General features: G+C 51.3%; 1 protein-coding gene across 1 annotated transcript; it reads left to right on the top strand.

Moving 5' to 3' along the window:
- Window positions 1-1,309: 1,309 nt before the first annotated feature.
- cldn5a (claudin 5a) lies at window positions 1,310-5,794 on the top strand. The gene has a single exon (XM_085961956.1). The coding sequence runs from the start codon at window positions 1,450-1,452 to the stop codon at window positions 2,098-2,100; it is 651 nt and encodes a 216-aa protein (XP_085818082.1). The 5' UTR covers window positions 1,310-1,449; the 3' UTR covers window positions 2,101-5,794.
- Window positions 5,795-20,981: the final 15,187 nt, after the last annotated feature.

The following is a 20,981-nucleotide window of genomic DNA, read 5'->3' on the forward strand; positions in this document are numbered from 1 at the left end:
ATCAAACCACACGGCCAATGTTTGTATCATCTGCAAACATCTTAATCATGCCCCTTACATTGACGTCGAAATCATTGATGTATACCACAAAAAGCAAGGGCCCAGTACTGAGCCCTGCAGAACTTATCCCTTCATGTAACTGTACCTTCTGACTTTATCCTGAAATACAACTATATTCTCACCATTGATTCCCCTCTGTACCTGTACATTCTTACATTGATTTCCCCTTCTGCATTTATAGATTCTCATGATTCATCTATCTCTATCATTGAATATCATTGTATAAGTAAAAACAAAAAATACCTGTAGATACTGGGAATCTGAAACAAAACCAAATGCTGGAAACACTCAGCAGGCAGCAAGGGTCAGCACCTCAGCCCCCTCTCCTCCTTTAAGACCCTCCTTTCAACCCAACTCTTTGACCAAGCCGTTGACCACCCCTCCGAATAGCTTCTTCTGTGGCTCGGTGTCCACTTGTGTCCCATTACACCTCTGTGAAGCGCCGTGGTGGGACGTTTTTTCCGACCTTAAATACGTTGTATAAATACAAGTTGTTGTCTGTTCTCTCCATAGATGCTGTTCATTGTACCTTGGCCCCTCTCTCTATATGTGCTAACTCTCACCACAAGTCTAGTGCTAACTCTCACCACAAGTCTAGTGCTAACTCTCACCACAAGTCTAGTGCTAACTCTCACCACAAGTCTAGTGCTAACTCTCACCACAAGTCTAGTGCTAACTCTCACCACAAGTCTATGTGCTAATTCTCCCAGAAGTAGAAAGTAACTGAGAGCAGGGTTTAACCCTGTGCCGATTGCACCCTGCTCTGGAGCTGTGTTGGTTTTAGTGGCACCAGCTGTTCTTTCCCTCTTTGCCCAGTATTCGTGTTTTCAGCGGCTGATAAACACTTTTCCTTTGGTGGATTTGTTGGGTCCTTACTGTGTAAAAGTGTTAAAAGTGCTTTAATTCTAAGCACGTGTATTAGAACTGGTACTCGGAGATGGGAAGGGGGACATTCTGGTCCATCTCCGTGTGTTCCCGCTATATTAGAACGGACGGAAGCAGCGCGGTGCCGATTTGAGGCCTCCTTTGTGCAACTCTGAGCTGTTGCCTCAGTCACAACTGTGGAGCCCCCGCTCACTTCTTGCGTAATCCCGCTCCATCCAGACTCTTTGATGTGTGGACTTTTTGTTTCTGTTCTTTTCCCATTGGCTGTGCCTTGGATCCGATGCGTGCAATCGGCTTGGAGCTGGGTTGGCTCCGATTGGTCAGCTGGCCCGCCTCTGGCTCTTATTGTCCACTTGCCTGTTGCCTCAGTTTCTCAATTTGAACCGAAGGGGGCTGAGAGATCGGGAGCCATGCACATCATTACCAAGGAGAGCACAGGAGCTGCCGACGGACGCGTCCACTGAGCAGCCTCGTCCGTTTGCATAAACCCTTCGCTTCTGCGGGATGCCGTCAGCGGGTTTGGAGATCGTGGGCCTGGGACTGTGTGTCCTGGGCTGGCTGGGAGTCATGCTAGCTTGCGGGCTGCCCATGTGGAAAGTAACGGCTTTCATCGAGAGCAATATCGTGGTGGCGCAGACAGTCTGGGAAGGGCTGTGGATGAACTGCGTGGTGCAGAGCACCGGTCAGATGCAATGCAAAGTCTACAATTCCCTCTTATCCCTGGGGCAGGATCAACAGGCCGCCCGGGCGCTGACTGTCATCGCCTCTATCATGGGACTCATCGGGCTGCTGGTCACCATCCTGGGAGCCCAGTGCACCAACTGCACCGAGGGAGTGAGCACCAAAGTCCGGATCGTCATCAGCGGAGGTACCATTTTCATCCTGGCCGGCTTACTCGCCCTCATCCCCGTGTGCTGGATGGCGAACACCATCGTGCGCGATTTCTACGACCCGATCGTCCCGGTCTCCAAGAAGCGGGAGATGGGGGCGGCCCTGTACGTGGGCTGGACGGCCAGCGCGCTCCTTTTCATCGGGGGCTCCCTGCTCTGCTGCTCCTGCCCCCCAAAGCAAGACCAGTCGTCCTTCGCCGTCAAGTACACGGCCCCGAGGAGAGCATCGGCCAACGGGGACTACGACAAGAGGAATTACGTGTGAAAAGTTCTCCACGGCAATCTGGAGAGACCAGAATTGGACACAGGGGGCCGGGTGAGCGAGCAATCGCAGAACCTGACCTCCCACCAGCTTTCTTACTCCTGCTTATCTAAAGCAGTCTTTTTTTTATTTAATGGATTTGTATTGTAAACGAAAACAGGAGCGTTCATTGTGTATCTACAGTATTTGTACAGCTTTGGGTTAACCCTTCGAGAACTGGAAACGGCCCCCCGAGAGTGACTTTACAAAGTTGGACCGTGAAGATCGATTGCCAAGAGACTTTTGAACAGTCACTCGGACTCTGCTCGAATTCATTAGCAATGGACCTTTCTGTGAGCATAGCTGTTTTAGTGAAAGGTGCGGGGGACCCTCTTCCCTCCCTCGGTCTCAGACGCTCAGCCTTCCTCTGTAGCGGCTCCGCCCGGGAATTTAGCCTGAACGCTGTAGAATTAATTAGAAAGTTTGATTTGAAAAGGAACAGAGAGCGGCTCCGCGAACTGCTCTTGTTCCGTGTTTTCAGCCATGAGTAACCCAGCTCTTACTTACAGCTTTAGCCCAAGTCTGGCGTCAGATTGTTCGATTGATTTTACAATATAGATTATTGCAGAACTTAATGTGTAACTAGACCTTCGGGTCTGCCCTCGTGTTCACGGTTTAATGAAACTAAGTTTAGTGTGCTTGGTGTAGTTAGGTGTATGAATGAGATCTCGGCGAAGAGTGAGTTCACGATCTGCTTTATGTGGTTGTCTGTTGTCAGATTTGTCCAGTTAAAGCCCTTAACATGTTCTTTGTGACTTGAGTTCGCAGCGAACGGTCCAATAATCAAACAGCCTGAACCGAGATCCCACTGTCTCTAACAGCGATGCTCGCTTCGACCTGTTGCTTCTCTTTAGAGCATCACTGGCGAGCAGAAGAGTGGACTTTGATTTTCAGATGGAATTCCCAGCTCGCTTCTCTCCCTCCTCGTGTGAATAACCGTTCATATAACCAGCTACCTAGCTGTCCGTTAGTAGATTCAGCGCCTGCAGCGCGCAGCTCTCTCCGGAGATAGTGAAGTGAATATTAATGATGGAGAGAGCATGGGCGATGGGGGCAGTACTGGTGATGTAGCGAGTGTTGGTGGCGCAGGGAATGACCTGAACAGTATTAATGTGGTCAGTATTATTCAGTGAGCGCGGAGAGTTTGCAGAGCGCAGTGTCGCGTATGGAGAGTATGTTCAGGATGGGAGCATTAACAGAGATCGTGAGAATCACTGATACAGACACAGGTCAAGGTAGGGGCCGCGTCTGGATGGTGAGAGTGTATGTGGCGGACACAGTATTGTCGACGGTGTTCATATTGGGACAGTACTAAGCAGAGAGTGAGTACTGACCGAGATTAGTGTTGATGGCTGGATCAGTTTTGCTATCGTATTAGTATTAATGATGTTGCGACTATTGATGAGTTATATTAGGCAGTTATACTCTTTACGTTAATTTGCCAAAGGCTTCAGACAGGAATGAAGAGCTGCCGACTGGTTCCAGTAATGATTGCCCCGCTCTTTGTGCTGTGATGTAAAGTGCTGGCAAAACATTTGAGTCGTTTGTCTCCCGTTTCTGTGAGTTGGTGGGTGAGAATTCTCCCCCCCTAAAACCTCGTCCCGATGACTGGCCTGCCACCTCCCCAGCAGTTTGTCTTTCACCTTTGTCTGAGCGTGAATGTAATAAATGCTCACAATAAACGACCACGTGACTTTCTCAGGGGAGGTTTGCGCGGGATTGCTGGCCAGAGGACGTCCCGTCGCCATGGTTACCGGAGATGCTGCTGGTAACTAGGAAACCTGCGATTATTTGTTGGGCCCCATCCAGTGCGCCCCTGAGCCCTTCACAGCACAGAGGCTCCACATCACACGCCCTTGCTGAATAAACCCTCGGAGCTCAGGCACAAACCCGCAGAGCACAAAGCGCTTCAGTGGGCTGGCTCAGCAATGTTCTGTTCTCCGCGCTGGCCTGTCTGTGGACCTCTTCCAAGTGAGCGGGAAGCAACTTTGCGGAAAGAAACAATTCCAATTTACACTCAGCACTGGGGGTAATTTTAACTGGTGTAAATTGGGAGATATCAAATTGGCCGTCCGTTGTACACAACGCCCGATTTTCATTTCCATTAAAGTCAATGGAACGAAAAATCTGGCGGGCGTACAATGGGCGGTCAATTCCACGTCGCACATTTTACGTCCTCGCCCACAGTTAAAATTACTCCCCAAGTGACTTAGCATCAACAACGTAGGCTCCATACAGCACAAGGGACCCTAACTTGTTCCAATAGTGTACAAGGAACCCATCTTCGGAAGTGCAGTTACCATCTCCCAACCCTGTGCACCTCACAGGTAGACTACAAACCCAGCCTCCCAGGGACACCCATTACACCATCCCAATAATGTACTATAACCCCAAACTAAAAAGACCGCTACCAACTACCTCCAACAGGCTTCTGTTATAGAAACATAGAAACATAGAAGATAGGAGCAGGAGTAGGCCATTCGGCCCTTCGAGCCTGCTCCGCCATTCAATGAGATCATGGCTGATCATCCAAATTCAGTACCCTGTCCCTGCCTTCTCCCCATATCCCTTGATCCCTTTAGCCTCAAGAAATATATCCAACTCTTTCTTGAATATATTTAATGAACTGGCCTCCACCACCCTCTGTGGCAGAGAATTCCACAGGTTCACCACCCTTATGTTGCATTATTACTCCCCCCGCCCCCGCGACTACTTATGCTTATTGCATGAGCAAGATTGCCAATTAATGGGACATTTGGAGCACAAAGTAGCGCAAGAACGTATGGATCCAGGCAGACCACTCGGCTCAAAAGTCACTCCCCTCCATCCACCGTGTTATCGTCTCTGCCTAGTTCCTTTAATCTCCCGAAGGAGTCGGAAGACAGTAAAACATCCAAGAAGTAATCTGGGACAACGCTCACTGACCACTAAGAATAATTGAGCAAAACTCCCGAATATGATTCCAACCGTACAATCCTGGCCAGTAGGATTGGATTCTGCTCTAGTGCGTGTTTCAGGGTTTCACTCCCACGTTGGTTGTAAGTTCCGAATTTCCAGTTAGAAGATGGAGCTGCTTCAGGGCGCCTGCACCAGCCCCCGGCGGGGACTTGACCAGACCGGAGAGAAGCGGACCTCCACTGCGGGCCTCCGCTGAGCAGCACCTTTGATTTATTTAATATATATATATATGAAGTATTTGTGCTTCTACATTTCTCGTGATCAATATGGGACAGGGGTTTTAAACAGGCATTCCACCGCCACCACCCCCACCCACCCCACCCCAGGCTTTCCTTCCTATTTAAGTAACAGAATTACCCTTGATCCCGGTCCAATGAATTAATGTCGCTTTGAGGGTAGGGTTCCAACATTGCGCAGAACGTTGTGATTGTGGCTTTACTATTGAGTTGTATTCGTTTAAAAGAACCTGTTTGCACTTGTAAGTTGCCCCGTGAGATGCATCTCGGTGCTTAACTAACCCCATTGATAACAGTTTGACACTGCCTGGATACTTTTAGCGAATGGTTAATAATTACAACCCTCTGTCTTTTCCGTTTGCACTTTTGCTAATGGATACCGATTGACTATGTGCAGGTTCGATGTTTTCCGTGCTATTGTGTATCATCTCACATTTATCTACATTAAAAAATCATTGCTATTCCTTAGCCTGCCTGCTTAATGTGTTGAGAAACTTCTGCGCGCTATTAATCTCCCCGTCACTTGTCACCTGCCAAATAACTTTCTGATGTGGACTGGTTGACACGTAACGCAATTTCATCAATAGCAACGTCTAGAGAGGAAATTGTCACATCTTCTGTCTAGCCTGGTTTGAACCCAACACCAGTAGTGACAGGACGTCAACGAGACTCAGCCCTACTATGATCCGCTTGTTTATTACTGTTCTAAAGAAAGTTTAGCAGAGGGATTATATGCTTTGTTAATTATTTTGGCCGAGATCAATCATTTCTGTTCACTTTATATATGTGTTCAACTTGCAAATGACCTCTGCCCGTAGTTCCCATGAGATGGCATTAAGGGGCTGGGGAAATTCTGCTCCCTGTACCACAGAAAATTGACCAAGATTCTTGTTCTCATCTTCAAAACCATCCATGGTTTTGCTTTATTCTAGCCAAGCGATCTTCTCCAGCCTACATCCTCTACTTAAGATTAATGCTTGCTCCCCAGTCCATGAGATGTCAGCTTGGCTTAGTCGTAGCAAAATTGTGTGTTCAAGCCACACTCCAGGGGCTTGACGACATAATCTAGCCCAATACTTCAACACAGTGAGTGCAGCATTGTCAGAGGTGCTGTTTTTTCCCTGATGAAACGTTAAACTGAGAGCCCCTCTGCCTATTCTGTGGATTTAAAAGATTCCACCACACTATTGGAAGAAGGGAGCAGTTTTCCCGCTCTCCTGGTCAACATTTGTCCTTCAATCAACACCACCATAAACAGATTAAATGGTCATTTATCTCATTATTGTTAGTAGGACCTTGCTGTGGGCAAAATGGCTGCGGTGTTTGCCAATATAACAGTGATTACACTTCAAAGTAGTTCACTGCTCGTGAGCAGTATGTGCCCAGTATGCTGCCGGGCCGAGAGTTAAAACGCCCTCTAGCCATATCCCAGCATCCATGGCCGGTGGAGTAATTTGCAGATTGATTACGCTGGCCCATTTCAAAGGGCTCAGAAGGGTAACCAGTAAGCCTTGGTTATAATTGACCGTGTTTCCAAATGGGGCAAAGTAGCGATCATCAGAAAGTGTAAATCATTTTCAGGAACAGAAAAATGTGTGTGCAGCTGGACACGTACATGCTGTCCACATGATTGGGTAGAATAAGGGGAGCACTGGGGAAATACCTGATTGGGTGTATTTTGCCATAGTTCCATTTGTTTAAGGTATAATATAGGAAAATGGGGCTTTTGTTAACGTAGAGGCAATCACCAGGCGAAGAAGACATAGACGGGAACAAGCAACAGGCATTCATAGTTACCACCCCAACCCAAATCGGACCGGGTAATATAATTTCTTGCTACGTTTTATTAATCGATGCATGGATCGATTTTCGTTTTACTTCTGAAAATAAACTGTTAGTGCAACCAATTAGTGTCAGCGCTAACCTGTTGGACAAGGAAGTGGGCTAAAACTAGATTTTCTCACACACGAGGAGGGAATAATGGCCACGGGAAGGGAGGGGTTGCCCTTGGGAGAGAAGGATTGCCGCAGGAAGGGAAAGATTGCCCCCGGGGAGAGAGGGATTGACCGGGGGGGGGGGGGGGTAGGTGCGTGGGTTGCCCGGGGAAGGAAAAAATGCCCGGGGAGATTGCCCCGGGGAGGGAAGGATGGCCCTCGGGGAGGGAAGGATGGCCCCGGGGAGGGAAGGATGACCTCGGGGAGGGAAGGATGGCTCCGGGGAGGGAAGGATGACCCCGGGGAGGGAAGGATGGCCCCGGGGAGGGAAGGATGGCCCTCAGGGAGGGAAGGATGGCCCCGGGGAGGGAAGGATGACCTCGGGGAGGGAAGGATGGCTCCGGGGAGGGAAGGATGACCCCGGGGAGGGAAGGATGGCCCCGGGGAGGGAAGGATGGCCCCGGGGAGGGAAGGATGACCTCGGGGAGGGAAGGATGGCCCCGGGGAGGGAAGGATGACCTCGGGGAGGGAAGGATGGCTCCGGGGAGGGAAGGATGACCTCGGGGAGGGAAGGATGGCTCCGGGGAGGGAAGGATGACCCCGGGGAGGGAAGGATGGCCCTCGGGGAGGGAAGGATGGCCCTCGGGGAGGGAAGGATGGTCTCGGGGAGGGAAGGATGGCCCCGGGGAGGGAAGGATGACCCGGGGAGGGAAGGATGGTCTCGGGGAGGGAAGGATGGCCCTTGGGGAGGGTAGGATGACCCGGGGAGGGAAGGATGGTCTCGGGGAGGGAAGGATGACCCGGGGAGGGAAGGATGGTCTCGGGGAGGGAAGGATGGCCCCGGGGAGGGAAGGATGGCCCCGGGGAGGGAAGGATGACCCGGGGAGGGAAGGATGGTCTCGGGGAGGGAAGGATGGCCCCGGGGAGGGAAGGATGACCTCGGGGAAGGAAGGATGACCTCGGGGAGGGAAGGATGGCCTCGGGGAGGGAAGGATAACCTCGGGGAGGAAGGATGGCTCCGGGGAAGGAAGGGTAACCTCGGGGAGGGAAGGATGGCCCTCGGTGAGGGAAGGATGGTCTCGGGGAGGGAAGGATGGCACCGGGGAGGGAAGGATGGCACCGGGGAGGGAAGGATGACCTCGGGGAGGGAAGGATGGCTCCGGGGAAGGAAGGATAACCTCGGGGAGGGAAGGATGACCCCGGGGAGGGAAGGATGGTCTCGGGGAGGGAAGGATGGCCCCGGGGAGGGAAGGATGACCCGGGGAGGGAAGGATGGTCTCGGGGAGGGAAGGATGGCCCCGGGGAGGGAAGGATGGCCCCGGGGAGGGAAGGATGACCCGGGGAGGGAAGGATGGTCTCGGGGAGGGAAGGATGGCCCCGGGGAGGGAAGGATGACCTCGGGGAAGGAAGGATGGCTCCGGGGAAGGAAGGGTAACCTCGGGGAGGGAAGGATGACCCCGGGGAGGGAAGGATGACCCCGGGGAGGGAGGGATGGCCTCGGGGAGGGAAGGATGACCTCGGGGAGGGAAGGATGACCCCGGGGAGGGAAGGATGGCCTCGGGGACGGAAGGATGACCCCGGGGAGGGAAGGATGGCCCTCGGGGAGGGAAGGATGGCCCTTGGGGAGGGAAGGATGGCCCCGGGGAGGGAAGGATGACCCGGGGTGGGAAGGATGGTCTCGGGGAGGGAAGGATGGCCCCGGGGAGGGAAGGATGACCTCGGGGAAGGAAGGATGACCTCGGGGAGGGAAGGATGGCCTCGGGGAGGGAAGGATAACCTCGGGGAGGAAGGATGGCTCCGGGGAAGGAAGGGTAACCTCGGGGAGGGAAGGATGGCCCTCGGGGAGGGAAGGATGGTCTCGGGGAGGGAAGGATGGCACCGGGGAGGGAAGGATGGCATCGGGGAGGGAAGAATGACCTCGGGGAGGGAAGGATGGCTCCGGGGAAGGAAGGATAACCTCGGGGAGGGAAGGATGACCCCGGGGAGGGAAGGATGACCCCGGGGAGGGAGGGATGGCCTCGGGGAGGGAAGGATGACCCCGGGGAGGGAAGGATGGCCTCGGGGACGGAAGGATGACCCCGGGGAGGGAAGGATGGCCCTCGGGGAGGGAAGGATGGCCCTTGGGGAGGGAAGGATGTTCTCGGGGAGGTAAGGATGGCACCGGGGAGGGAAGGATGACCCGGGGAGGGAAGGATGACCTCGGGGAGGGAAGGATGGCACCGGGGAGGGAAGGATGACCCCGGGGAGGGAAGGATGGCACCGGGGAGGGAAGGATGGCCCCGGGGAGGGAAGGTTGGCCCCGGGGAGGGAAGGATGACCTCGGGGAGGGAAGGTTGACCTCGGGGAGGGAAGGATGACCCCGGGGAGGGGCGGATGGCCCCAGGGAGGGAAGGATGGCCCGGGGAGGGAAGCATGACCCCGGGGAGGGAAGGATGGCCCCGGGGAGTGTAGGTTGACCTCGGGGAGGGAAGGATGACCCCGGGGAGGGAAGGATGGCCCCGGGGAGGGAAGGATGGCCCCGGGGAGGGAAGGATGACCTCCGGAAGAGAAGGATGGCCCCGGGGAGGGAACGATGGCCTCAGGGAGGGAAGGATGACCCCGGGGAGGGAAGGATGGCCTCGGGGAGGGAAGGATGGCCCCGGGGAGGGAAGGATGGCCCCGGGGAGGGAAGGATGACCTCGGGGAGGGAAGGATGGCCCTCGGGGAGTGAAGGATGACCCTCGGGGAGGGAAGGATGACCCCGGGGAGGGAAGGATGGCCCGGGGAGGGAAGGATGACCCTCGGGGAGGGAAGGATGACCCCGGGGAGGGAACAATGGCCTCAGGGAGGGAAGGATGACCTCGGGGAGGGAAGGATGGCCCCGGGGAGGGAAGGATGGCCTCGGGGAGGGAAGGATGACCTCGGGGAGGGAAGGATGGCCCCGGGGAGGGAAGGATGGCCCGTGGAGGGAAGGATGGCCTCGGGGAGGGAAGGATGGCCCGTGGAGGGAAGGATGGCCTCGGGGAGGGAAGGATGACCCCGGGGAGGGAAGGATGACCCCGGGGAGGGAAGGATGACCCCGGGGAGGGAAGGATGGCCCGGGGAGGGAAGGATGGCCTCAGGGAGCGAAGGATGACCCCGGGGAGGAAAGGATGGCCCCGGGGAGGGGAGGATGACCTCGGGGAGGGAAGGATGACCCTCGGGGAGGGAAGGATGACCCCGGGGAGGGAAGGATGGCCCCGGGGAGGGAAGGATGACCTCAGGGAGGGAAGGATGGCCCTCGGGGAGGGAAGGATGACCCTCGGGGAGGGAAGGATGACCCCGGGCAGGGAAGGATGGCCCGGGGAGGGAAGGATGACCCCGGGGGGGGGGGAGGATGACCCCGGGGATGGAAGGATGACCTCGGGGAGGGAAGGATGGCCCCAGGGAGGGAAGGATGACCTCGGGGAAGGAAGGATGACCTCGGGGAGGGAAGGATGGCCTTGGGGAGGGAAGGATGGCCCCGGGGAGGGAAGGATGGCCTCAGGGAGGGAAGAATGGCCCTCGGGGAGGGAAGGATGGCCCCGGGGAGGGAAGGATGGCCTTGGGGAGGGAAGGATGGCCCTCGGGGAGGGAAGGATGGTCTCGGGGAGGGAAGGATGACCCCGGGGAGGGAAGGATGACCCCGGGGAGGGAAGGGCGGCCCCGTGTGGGAAGGATGACCTCGGGGAGGTAAGGATGACCTCGGGGAGGGAAGGATGGCCCCGGGGAGGGAAGGATGGCCCCGGGGAGGGAAGGATGGCCCCGGGGAGGGAAGGATGACCTCGGGGAGGGAAGGATGGCGCCGGGGAGGGAAGGATGGCCCCGGGGAGGGAAGGATGGCCCCGGGGAGGGAAGGATGACCTCGGGGAGGGAAGGATGGCGCCGGGGAGGGAAGGATGGCCCCGGGGAGGGAAGGATGGCCCCGGGGAGGGAAGGATGACCTCGGGGAGGGAAGGATGACCCCGGGGAGGTTGTCATCTCAGGTTTAGTCCAGATTTGCTGCGACAGAAATTTGCAATTTCTGAAAGCTTTTCAGCCTTCAGTTAGATAAAGAAACACTTCATTCCTAACCACATTGAAAGAGAGAGAGATGCCAAGGCAACAGTAGAGGCTTTCCTCGTTGCCTGGATACCGCGCGCTCTTTATCGCTTTGTAAAAGATGCGTTTCACCAAGAGACGTGTCGCCACATTACCGGACAGATTCCGGCCATAAGCAAAAGGGACCGTTTCTTCAGTCGGGATCAGGGCATTGGTTTCCAATCATCTCTTCCTGAAGCATTCAGATATTATTTTTTAATTAGGAAGGATTAAGAGGAAGTGGGAGGAAAACGGGAGGTCAATTAAAACGGTGAGAAATGCCAGCAGCAATTCACAACGCTGTGGATTTGGGGAGGCCCAGTGAAAGGTTTAAAGTGGCTTCATTAGAACAAAGCGAACGCGGATTAGTTTGTGAGCTCCTTTCGCCGATTATTTACAAGAGAAGGGAGAGGAGGAACGAGATGGCGATAGAGACACAGAGAGAAGGAAGGAGATAGGAAGGGAGAAAGAGGTTAACAAGGCCATAAAAAAGCAAACCAAGCACTAGTTTTTTTTTAGAAGGATTGAATTGATAGAATTTCAATAAGTTTGATCCAATAAATCAATATGTCGAGGAACCAACTCGGGAACAGGCTATATTGGACTGGGTACTGTGCAATGAGAAGGGACTAATCAGTAATCTTGTTGTACGGGGACCCTTGGGTCAGAGCGATCATAACATGATCGATTTCTCACTCGAAATGGAGAGCGAAGAAATTGACTCAGAGACTAAGGTCCTGAATTTAAACAAGGGGAATTATGATGCCATGAGACGGGAACTGAGTAGGTCTGATTGGACAACGTTCCTGGGAGGACTGGAGGTAGATAAACAATGGCAAACATTTAAAGATAGAATGACAAAATTGCAAAAATTGTTTATACCAATCTGGCATAAAAGGAAATCTAAAAAGGTGACTCAACCGTGGATAACAGGGGAAATTAGAGACAGCATAAAATCCAAAGATAGGGCGTATAAAATAGCCAAAAAAAGCGCCAGAGCGGAAGATTGGGAACAGTTTAAGATAGAGCAAAGGAGGGCAAAGGGCATAATCAAGAGGGGCAAAATAGCTTACGAAAACAAGCTGGCGGAAAATATAAAAACTAACTCCAAAAGCTTTTATAAGTATATCAAAAGGAAAAGACTGGTGAAAACCAAAGTTGGTCCATTGCAGTCAGATACGGGGGAATATATAATGGGAAATAAGGAAATGGCAGATCAACTAAATGCATACTTTGGGTCAGTCTTTACGAAGGAAGACACAAAAAACCTCCCTGGGATATCGGGAAAAATAGGGACATTGGCAAAGGAGGAACTGACGCAAATCAATATCTCTAAGGATATGGTGTTAAGGAAGCTAAAGGGATTGAAGGTGGACAAATCCCCAGGGCCTGATAACATGCATCCTAGGGTACTGAAGGAGGTGGCCCTAGAGATAGCGGATGCACTAAGGATGATTTTTCAGAATTCATTAGACTCGGGAACAGTGCCCATGGATTGGAGGGTAGCTAACGTTACCCCACTATTCAAAAAGGGGGGTAGGGAAAAAGCAGGTAATTACAGACCTGTAAGCCTTACATCAGTTGTGGGCAAAATGCTGGAGTCCATCATTAAGGATGAAATAGCGGAGCACTTAGCAAATGGGGACAGGATAGGACAGAGTCAACATGGATTTACAAAGGGTAAATCGTGCTTGACTAATCTATTGGAATTTTTTGAGGGAGTAACTGGTAGAATAGATGGGGGAGAGCCAGTAGATGTGGTGTACCTGGACTTCCAAAAGGCCTTCGATAAGGTCCCACATAAAAGATTAGCATGGAAAATTGAGGCTCATGGGATAAAGGGGAAAGTATTGGCGTGGATAGGGAACTGGCTGTCAGATAGAAAACAGAGAGTTGGAATAAACGGCTCATTTTCTGAATGGCAGGCAGTAACAAGTGGGGTACCACAGGGATCTGTCCTGGGCCCCCAGCTGTTCACAATTTACATTAATGACCTGGATCAGGGAGTCGGATGCAGCATTTCCAAATTTGCAGACGACACTAAACTAGGAGGGGGGGTGGGCTCAGAGGAAGAGACCAGGAAGCTCCAGAGCGATTTGGACAGACTGGGCGATTGGGCGGATAAATGGCAGATGCACTATAATGTGGACAAGTGCGAAGTTATCCACCTTGGGTGCAGGAACGGGAGGGCAAATTATTATTTAAATGGCAATAGATTGGGAGAGGGGGAAGTACAGAGAGACCTGGGTGTTCTTGTACACCAGTCACTGAAGGCGAGCATGCAGGTGCAACAGGCGGTCAAGAAGGCAAACGGTATGCTGGCCTTCATAGCAAAAGGGTTAGAATACAGGAACAGGGATACCTTGCTGCAGCTGTACAGGGCACTGGTGAGACCACACCTCGAGTACTGTGTACAGTTTTGGTCGCCTCATCTGAGGAAGGATGTTCTTGCCATGGAGGGGGTGCAGCGGCGATTCACCAGGCTGATACCAGGAATGGCGGGAATGACCTATGAGGAGAGACTATGTAGTTTAGGGATGTACACACTGGAGTTTAGAAGATTGAGAGGGGACCTCATAGAAGTGTATAAAATTCTGACAGGTCTAGACAGACTGGATGCAGAAGGAATGTTTCCCTTGGCGGGTGAGAACAGAACTAGAGGACATAATTTAAGGATAAGGGCTAAACCATTTAGGACAGAGATGAGGGGGAATTTCTTCACTCAGAGAGTGGTGAACCTGTGGAACTCATTGCCACAGAGGGCAGTGTACGCCAGCTCATTAAATATATTTAAGAGGGAATTAGATATATTTCTACGGGCAAAAGGGCTTAAGGGTTACGGAGAGAAGGCGGGGACGGGATACTGAATTAAAGGATCAGCCATGATCTCATTGAATGGCGGAGCAGGCACGAAGGGCCGAATGGCCTACTCCTGCTCCTATCTTCTATGTATCTATGTATAACCATTACGGAGACTTGGCTGCAATGTGGCCAAAGTTGGGAACTAAATATTTCAGGATATATAACTTTTAGAAGAGATAGGCAAAATGGAAAAGGAGGAAGGGTAGCGCTGATAATTAAGGATGGGATAAAGACAGTCGAGAGAAAGGATCTTAGCTCCGAAAATCAAGAAGTAGAATCAGTTTGGGTGGAGCTAAGAAACAGCAAGGAGCAGAAAGCATTGGTGGGAGTTGTTTATAGGCCTCCAAACAGTAGTTGTAATGTAGGGCAGAGTATAAATCAGGAAATAGGAGGCGCATGTAACAAGGGTAATACAGTAATACAGGGGACTTTAATCTACATATAGACTGGGTAAACCAAATTTGCAGTAATAATGTGGAGGACGAATTCATGGAATGTATGCAAGATAGTTTTCTAGATCAGTATGTTGAGGAACCAACTAGGGAACAGGCTATTTTAGATCTAATTGTGCAACGAGGAAGGGTTAATTAATAACCTTGTAGTAAAGGGGCCTTTAGGGAAGAGTGACCATAATATGTGACTTAATTAAATCTGAAACTAGGGTCTTAAATCTAAACAAAGCAAACTACGTAGGTATGAGGGGTGAGTTAGCTAAGGTAGATTGGGAAACTACATTAAAAGGTATGACGGTAGACAAGCAATGGCTAGCATTTAAAGAATTAATACATAATTTACAAAAATATACATTCCTTTAAGGCACAAAAACCCCACAGGAAAAGTGGTCCAACCGTGGCTAACAAGAGACGTTAACGATAGTATTAGATCAAAGGAAGAGGTTTATAATGTTGCCAAAAAGAGTAGTAAGCCTGAGGATTGGGAGGATTTTAGAATTCAGAAAAGGAGGACCAGGAAATTGATAAAGAAAGGGAAATAAAATGAGAGTAAACTAGCGAGAGACATAAAAACAAATTGCAAAAGCTTCCATAGGTATGTAAAAAGGAAAAGATTAGCGAAGGTAAATGTGGGTCCCTTACAGGCTGAGACAGGAGAAATTATAATGGGGAATAAGGAAATTGCAGAGAAATTAAACAAATACTTTGGCTGTGATTTCATCAGCAGAGGCAGGATCGTGGTGGGAGAGGTGATTGGCGGGTTCAGGTCGCGCTTCTGGCTGCAGCCACTCTGTAAAAAGGATTTTCCATTAATAGGGCTTGTTAAGCCCACCCTGCAGGGTTCCTGGCCAATTAAAAGGAAGCGGGTCTGATGATCATTTGATAACGCGTCATCAGCCGGTTTCCTTAAAGGGACCATGGCCACATTCACTTTGACAGTTGTGCTGTCAGTGCTCTGCAGCATTGAGGTGCTTCAAACACTGACAAACACTGCACAAAGGTGCACAGCTGAACCCAGGCTCTTGTATGACTCCCTCCATATGCTTATGGAGGGAGTCAAAGCATGCAGGGAGGTTCAGCGGCTGACCTGGGAGTGGAGTGAGCAGCGACGCCCAACCAGAGAGGACCTGCATGAGCTACAAGCAGCATGGCAACTTTAAAAGGAGGGGCGAGGCGAGGCCCGACCACAGCGGCTGACCTGGGAGTGGAGTGAGCAGCGACGTCCGACCAGAGCGGACCTGCGTGAGGTACAAGCAGCGCGGCAACTTTAAAAGGAGGGGCGAGGCGAGGCCCGACCCCAGCGGCTGACCTGGGAGTGGAGTGAGCAGCGACGCCCGACCAGAGCGGACCTGCGTGAGGTACAAGCAGCGTGGCAACTTTAAAAGGAGGGGCGAGGCGAGGCCCAACCACAGCGGCTGACCTGGGAGTGGAGTGAGCAGTGACGGCCGACCAGAGCGGACCTGCGTGAGGTACAAGCAGCGCGGTAACTTTAAAAGGAGGGGCGAGGCGAGGCCCGACCACAGCGGCTGACCTGGGAGTGGAGTGAGCAGCGACGCCCGACCAGAGCGGACCTGCGTGAGGTACAAGCAGCGCGGCAACTTTAAAAGGAGGGGCGAGGCGAGGCCCGACCACAGCGGCTGACCTGGGAGTGGAGTGAGCAGCGACGCCCGACCAGAGCGGACCTGCGTGAGGTACAAGCAGCGTGGCAACTTTAAAAGGAGGGGCGAGGCGAGGCCCAACCACAGCGGCTGACCTGGGAGTGGAGTGAGCAGCGACGCCCGACCAGAGCGGACCTGCGTGAGGTACAAGCAGTGCGGCAACTTTAAAAGGAGGGGTGAGGCGAGGCCCGACCACAGCGGCTGACCTGGGAGTGGAGTGAGCAGCGACGCCCGACCAGAGCGGACCTGCGTGAGGTACAAGCAACACGGCAACTTTGAAAGGAGGGGCGAGGCAAGGCCCAACCACAGTGGCTGACCTGGGAGTGGAGTGAGCAGCGACGCCCGACCAGAGCAGACCTGCATGAGGTACAAGCAGCGCGGCAACTTTAAAAGGAGGGGCGAGGCGAGGCCCGACCACAGCGGCTGATGTGGGAGTGGAGTGAGCAGCGACGCCCAACCAGAGCAGACCTGCGTGAGGTACAAGCAGTGTGGCAACTTTAAAAGGAGGGGCGAGGTGAGGCCCGACCACAGCGGCTGACCTGGGATTGGAGTGAGCAGCGACGCCCAACCAGAGCGGACCTGCATGAGATACAAGCAGCGTGGCAACTTTAAAAGGAGGGGCGAGGTGAGGCCCGACCAATTCAACAGCAGGGGAGAGAGGTAAAAAGTAATCAAAGTGTGACATCACCAGGAAGCAGGTAAGTGATTGTTTGGTGAGTATTTCTCTCTTTTTTTAAACTTTAACTCTGGTTTATAGTTTCTAAGGTCTCTCTAGTGTAGCAGGGACTGTTGGTAAACCAGTTAACTGTAGTGTAATTAGTGGGATTGATTGATTTAATTTAAATTCAATTAATTAAAGGGTAAGTCATGGCAGGACAACCGGGCCCCATGATCTGCTCCTCCTGCGATATGTGGGAACTCAGGGACACTTCCTGTGTCCCTGACAACGACATGTGCAGGAAGTGCATCCAGCTGCAGCTACTGACAGACCGCATTGCGGCACTGGAGCTGCGATTGGATACATACTGGCACGTTCACGATGCTCAGGACATCATGAATAGCACATTTACGGAGTTGGACACACCGCAGGTAGAGGTTGGACAGGATGAAAGGGAATGGGTGACCAACAGGCAGAGTACTAGGCGCAGGCAGGTAGTGCAGGGGTCCCCTGTGGCCATCCCCCTCTCCAACAGATACACCACTTTGAGTACTGTTGGGGGGGATGGCTTATCAGAGGAAGGCAGCAGCAGCCAACTTCCTGGCACCAGGGGTGGCTCTGCTGCACAGAATGGGAGGAAAAAGAGGGGTAGAGCTATAGTAATAGGGGATTCAATTGTAAGAGGAATAGATAGGCATTTCTGCAGCCGCAAACGGGACTCCAGGATGGTGTGTTGCCTCCCTGGTGCAAGGGTCAAGGGTGTCTCCGAGCGGCTGCAGAGCATCTGGGAAGGGGAGGGTGAACAGCCAGTTGTCATGGTGCATATAGGCACCAATGATATAGGTAAAAAGCGGAATGAGGTCCTAAAAGTGGAATATAGGGAGTTAGGAGATAAATTAAAAAACAGGACCTCAAAGGTAGTAATCTCAGGATTGCTACCAGTGCCACGTGCTAGTCAGAGTAGAAATAGAAGGATACTTCAGATGAATACGTGGCTAGAGGAATGGTGCCGGGGGAGGGATTCAAGTTCTTGGGACATTGGAACTGGTTCTGGGGGAGGTGGGACCAGTTCAAACCAGATGGTTTGCACCTGGGCAGGGCTGGAACCGATGTCCTAGGGGGAGTGTTTGCTAGTGCTGTGGGGGAGGGTTTAAACTAAAATGGCAGGGGGTTGGGAACCTGAGCAGGGAGACAGAGGAAAGGGAAACAAGGATAAAAGCAAAAGATAGGAAGGAGAAAAACAAAAGTGGCAGTCAGAGAAATCAATGGTTTAAATCAAACATGGCCACAGTAAATAATAATTCTAATAGGTCTAAGAGCGTTAAAAAAACAAGCCTGAAGGCTTTGTGTCTTAATGCAAGGAGCATTTGTAATAAGGTGGATGAATTGGCTGTGCAAATAGAAGTAAACAAATATGATTTGGTTGGGATTACGGAAACGTGGCTCAAGGAAGGCCAGGACTGGGAACTCAACATCCAGGGGTATTCGATATTCAGGAAAGATAGGCAAAAAGGAAAGGGAGGTGGGGTAGCATTACTGGTTAAAGAAGGGATTAATACAATTGTAATGAAGGATATTAGCTCTGATGAGGTGGAATCTGTATGGGTAGAATTGAGAAATACTAAGGGGAAAAAAACGTTAGTGGGAGTGGTTTATAGACCTCCAAACAGTAAGGCGGAGGTTGGGGATGGCATTAAAAGGGAAATTAAAGAAGCGTGCAATAAGGGCACAGCAGTCATCATGGGTGACTTTAATCTACATATAGATTGGGCCAACCAAATTAGTAACAATACTGTGGAGGAGGAATTCCTGGAGTGTTTACGGGATGGTTTCCTGGACTAATATGTCGAGGAACCAACCAGAGATCAGGCCATCTTAGACTGGGTATTATGTAACGAGGAAGGATTAATTGGCAATCTTGTTGTACAAGGCCCCTTGGGTCAGAGCGATCATAATATGATCGAATTCTTCATTAAGATGGAGAATGAAGTAGTTGACTCGGAGACAAGGGTCCTCAATTTAAATAAAGGAAACTACGATGGTCTGAGGAGCGAGTTGGGTAGGATTGATTGGGGAATGGCACTCAAAGGGTTGACGGTGGATAGGCAATGACAAACATTCAAAGACCGAATGGATGAACTACCGAATTTCTTCATCCCAGTTTGGCATAAAAATAAAACAAAAAAGGTGACCCAACCGTGGCTAACAAGGGACATTAGGGATAGCATAAGGTTCAAGGAGAGGGCATATAAATTGGCCAGAAAAAGCAATAATCCTGAGGATTGGGAGCAGTTTAGGATTCAACAAAGGAGGACAAAGGGATTAATTAAGAAAGGGAAAATAGAATATGAGAGTAAGCTTGCAGGGAACATAAAAACTGACTGTAAAAGCTTTTATAGATATGTGAAGAGAAAAAGATTGGTGAAGTCAAGCATAGGTCCCTTGCAGTCAGAATCGGGGGAATTTATAATGGGGGACAAAGAAATGGCAGACCAACTAAATACATATTTTGGTTCTGTTTTCACAAAGGAGGACACAAATAACCTCCCAGAGATGCCGAGGAACATAGGGTCTGATGAAAGGGTGGTAGTGAAAGAAATCAGTATTTGTAGGGAACTGGTGTTAGGAGAATTGATGGGACTGTAGGCCGATAAATCCCCAGGGCCTGATAATCTACATCCCAGGGTACTTAAGGAAGTGGCCCTAGAAATAGTAGATGCATTGCTGGTCATCTTCCAGAACTCGATAGACTCTGGAACGGTACCCATGGATTGGTGGGTAGGTAATGTTACCCCACTATTCAAAAAAGGTGGTAGAGAAAAGGCGGGGAATTATAGACTGGTAAGCTTGACATCGGTAGTGGGGAAAATGCTAGAGTCCATTATAAAAGATGTAATAGCAGAGCACTTGGAAAGCAGTGACTGGATCGGACAAAGTCAACATGGATTTACAAAAGGTAAATCATGCTTGACTAATCTACTGGAATTTTTTGAGGATGTAACTGGTAAAATAGATAAGGGAGAACCAGTGGATGTGGTGTATTTGGACTTTCAGAAGGCTTTCGATAAGGTCCCACATAAGAGATTAGCGTACAAAATTAAGGCACATAGGATTGGGGGCAAGGTATTGACTTGGATAGAGAACTGGTTGGCGGACAGAAAGCAAAGAGTTGGAATAAACGGGTCATTTTCCGAGTGGCAGGCAGTGACTAGTGGGGTACCGCAAGGATCGGTCCTAGGACCCCAGCTGTTCACAATATATATTAATGATCTGGACGAGTGAATTGGATGTAATATCTCCAAATTTGCAGACGACACAAAGCTGGGTGGGAGGGTATGCTGTGAGGAGGATGTCGTGAAACTCCAGTACGATTTGGACAGGTTGGGTGATTGGGCAGAAACATGGCAAATGCACTATAATGTGGATAAATGTGAGGTTATCCACTTTGGTGGTAAAAACAGGAAGGCAGATTATTATTTGAATGGCAATAGATTGGGAGAAGGGGAAGTGCAAAGAGACCTGGGTGTTCTTGTGCACCAGTCGCTGAAGGTAAGCATGCAGGTGCAGCAGGCGGCTAAGAAGGCAAATGGTATGTTGGCCTTCGTAGCAAGAGGGTTCGAGTACAAGAACAAAGATGTCTTGCTGCAGTTGTACAGGGCCTTGGTGAGACCGCACCTTGAGTATTGTGTGCAGTTTTGGTCGCCTTACCTGAGGAAGGACGTTCTTGCCATGGAAGGAGTGCAGCGAAGATTCACCAGGCTGATACCTGGGATGGCAGGAATGACGTATGAGGAGAGATTGGGTCGATTGGGCTTATACTCACTGGAGTTTAGAAGATTGAGAGGGGATCTCATCGAAACCTATAAAATTCTGTCAGGCCTGGACAGACTAGATGCAGGAAGGATGTTTCTGATGGCTGGGGAGTCCAGAACCAGGGGTCATAGTCTAAGGATAAGGGGTAAGCCATTTAGGACTGAAATGAGGAGGAATTTCTTCACCCAGAGAGTGGT

This window comes from Somniosus microcephalus, chromosome 19 (assembly GCF_052327205.1).
Source record: "Somniosus microcephalus isolate GS21.2 chromosome 19, FLI_Smic_1.0, whole genome shotgun sequence".
Classification (NCBI taxonomy): Eukaryota; Metazoa; Chordata; class Chondrichthyes; order Squaliformes; family Somniosidae; genus Somniosus; species Somniosus microcephalus.

What these genes read in the sequence shown, in the direction of transcription:
- cldn5a (XM_085961956.1), top strand. Translation starts at nt 1,450, where the DNA reads ATGCCGTCAGCGGGTTTGGAGATCGTGGGCCTGGGACTGTGTGTCCTG.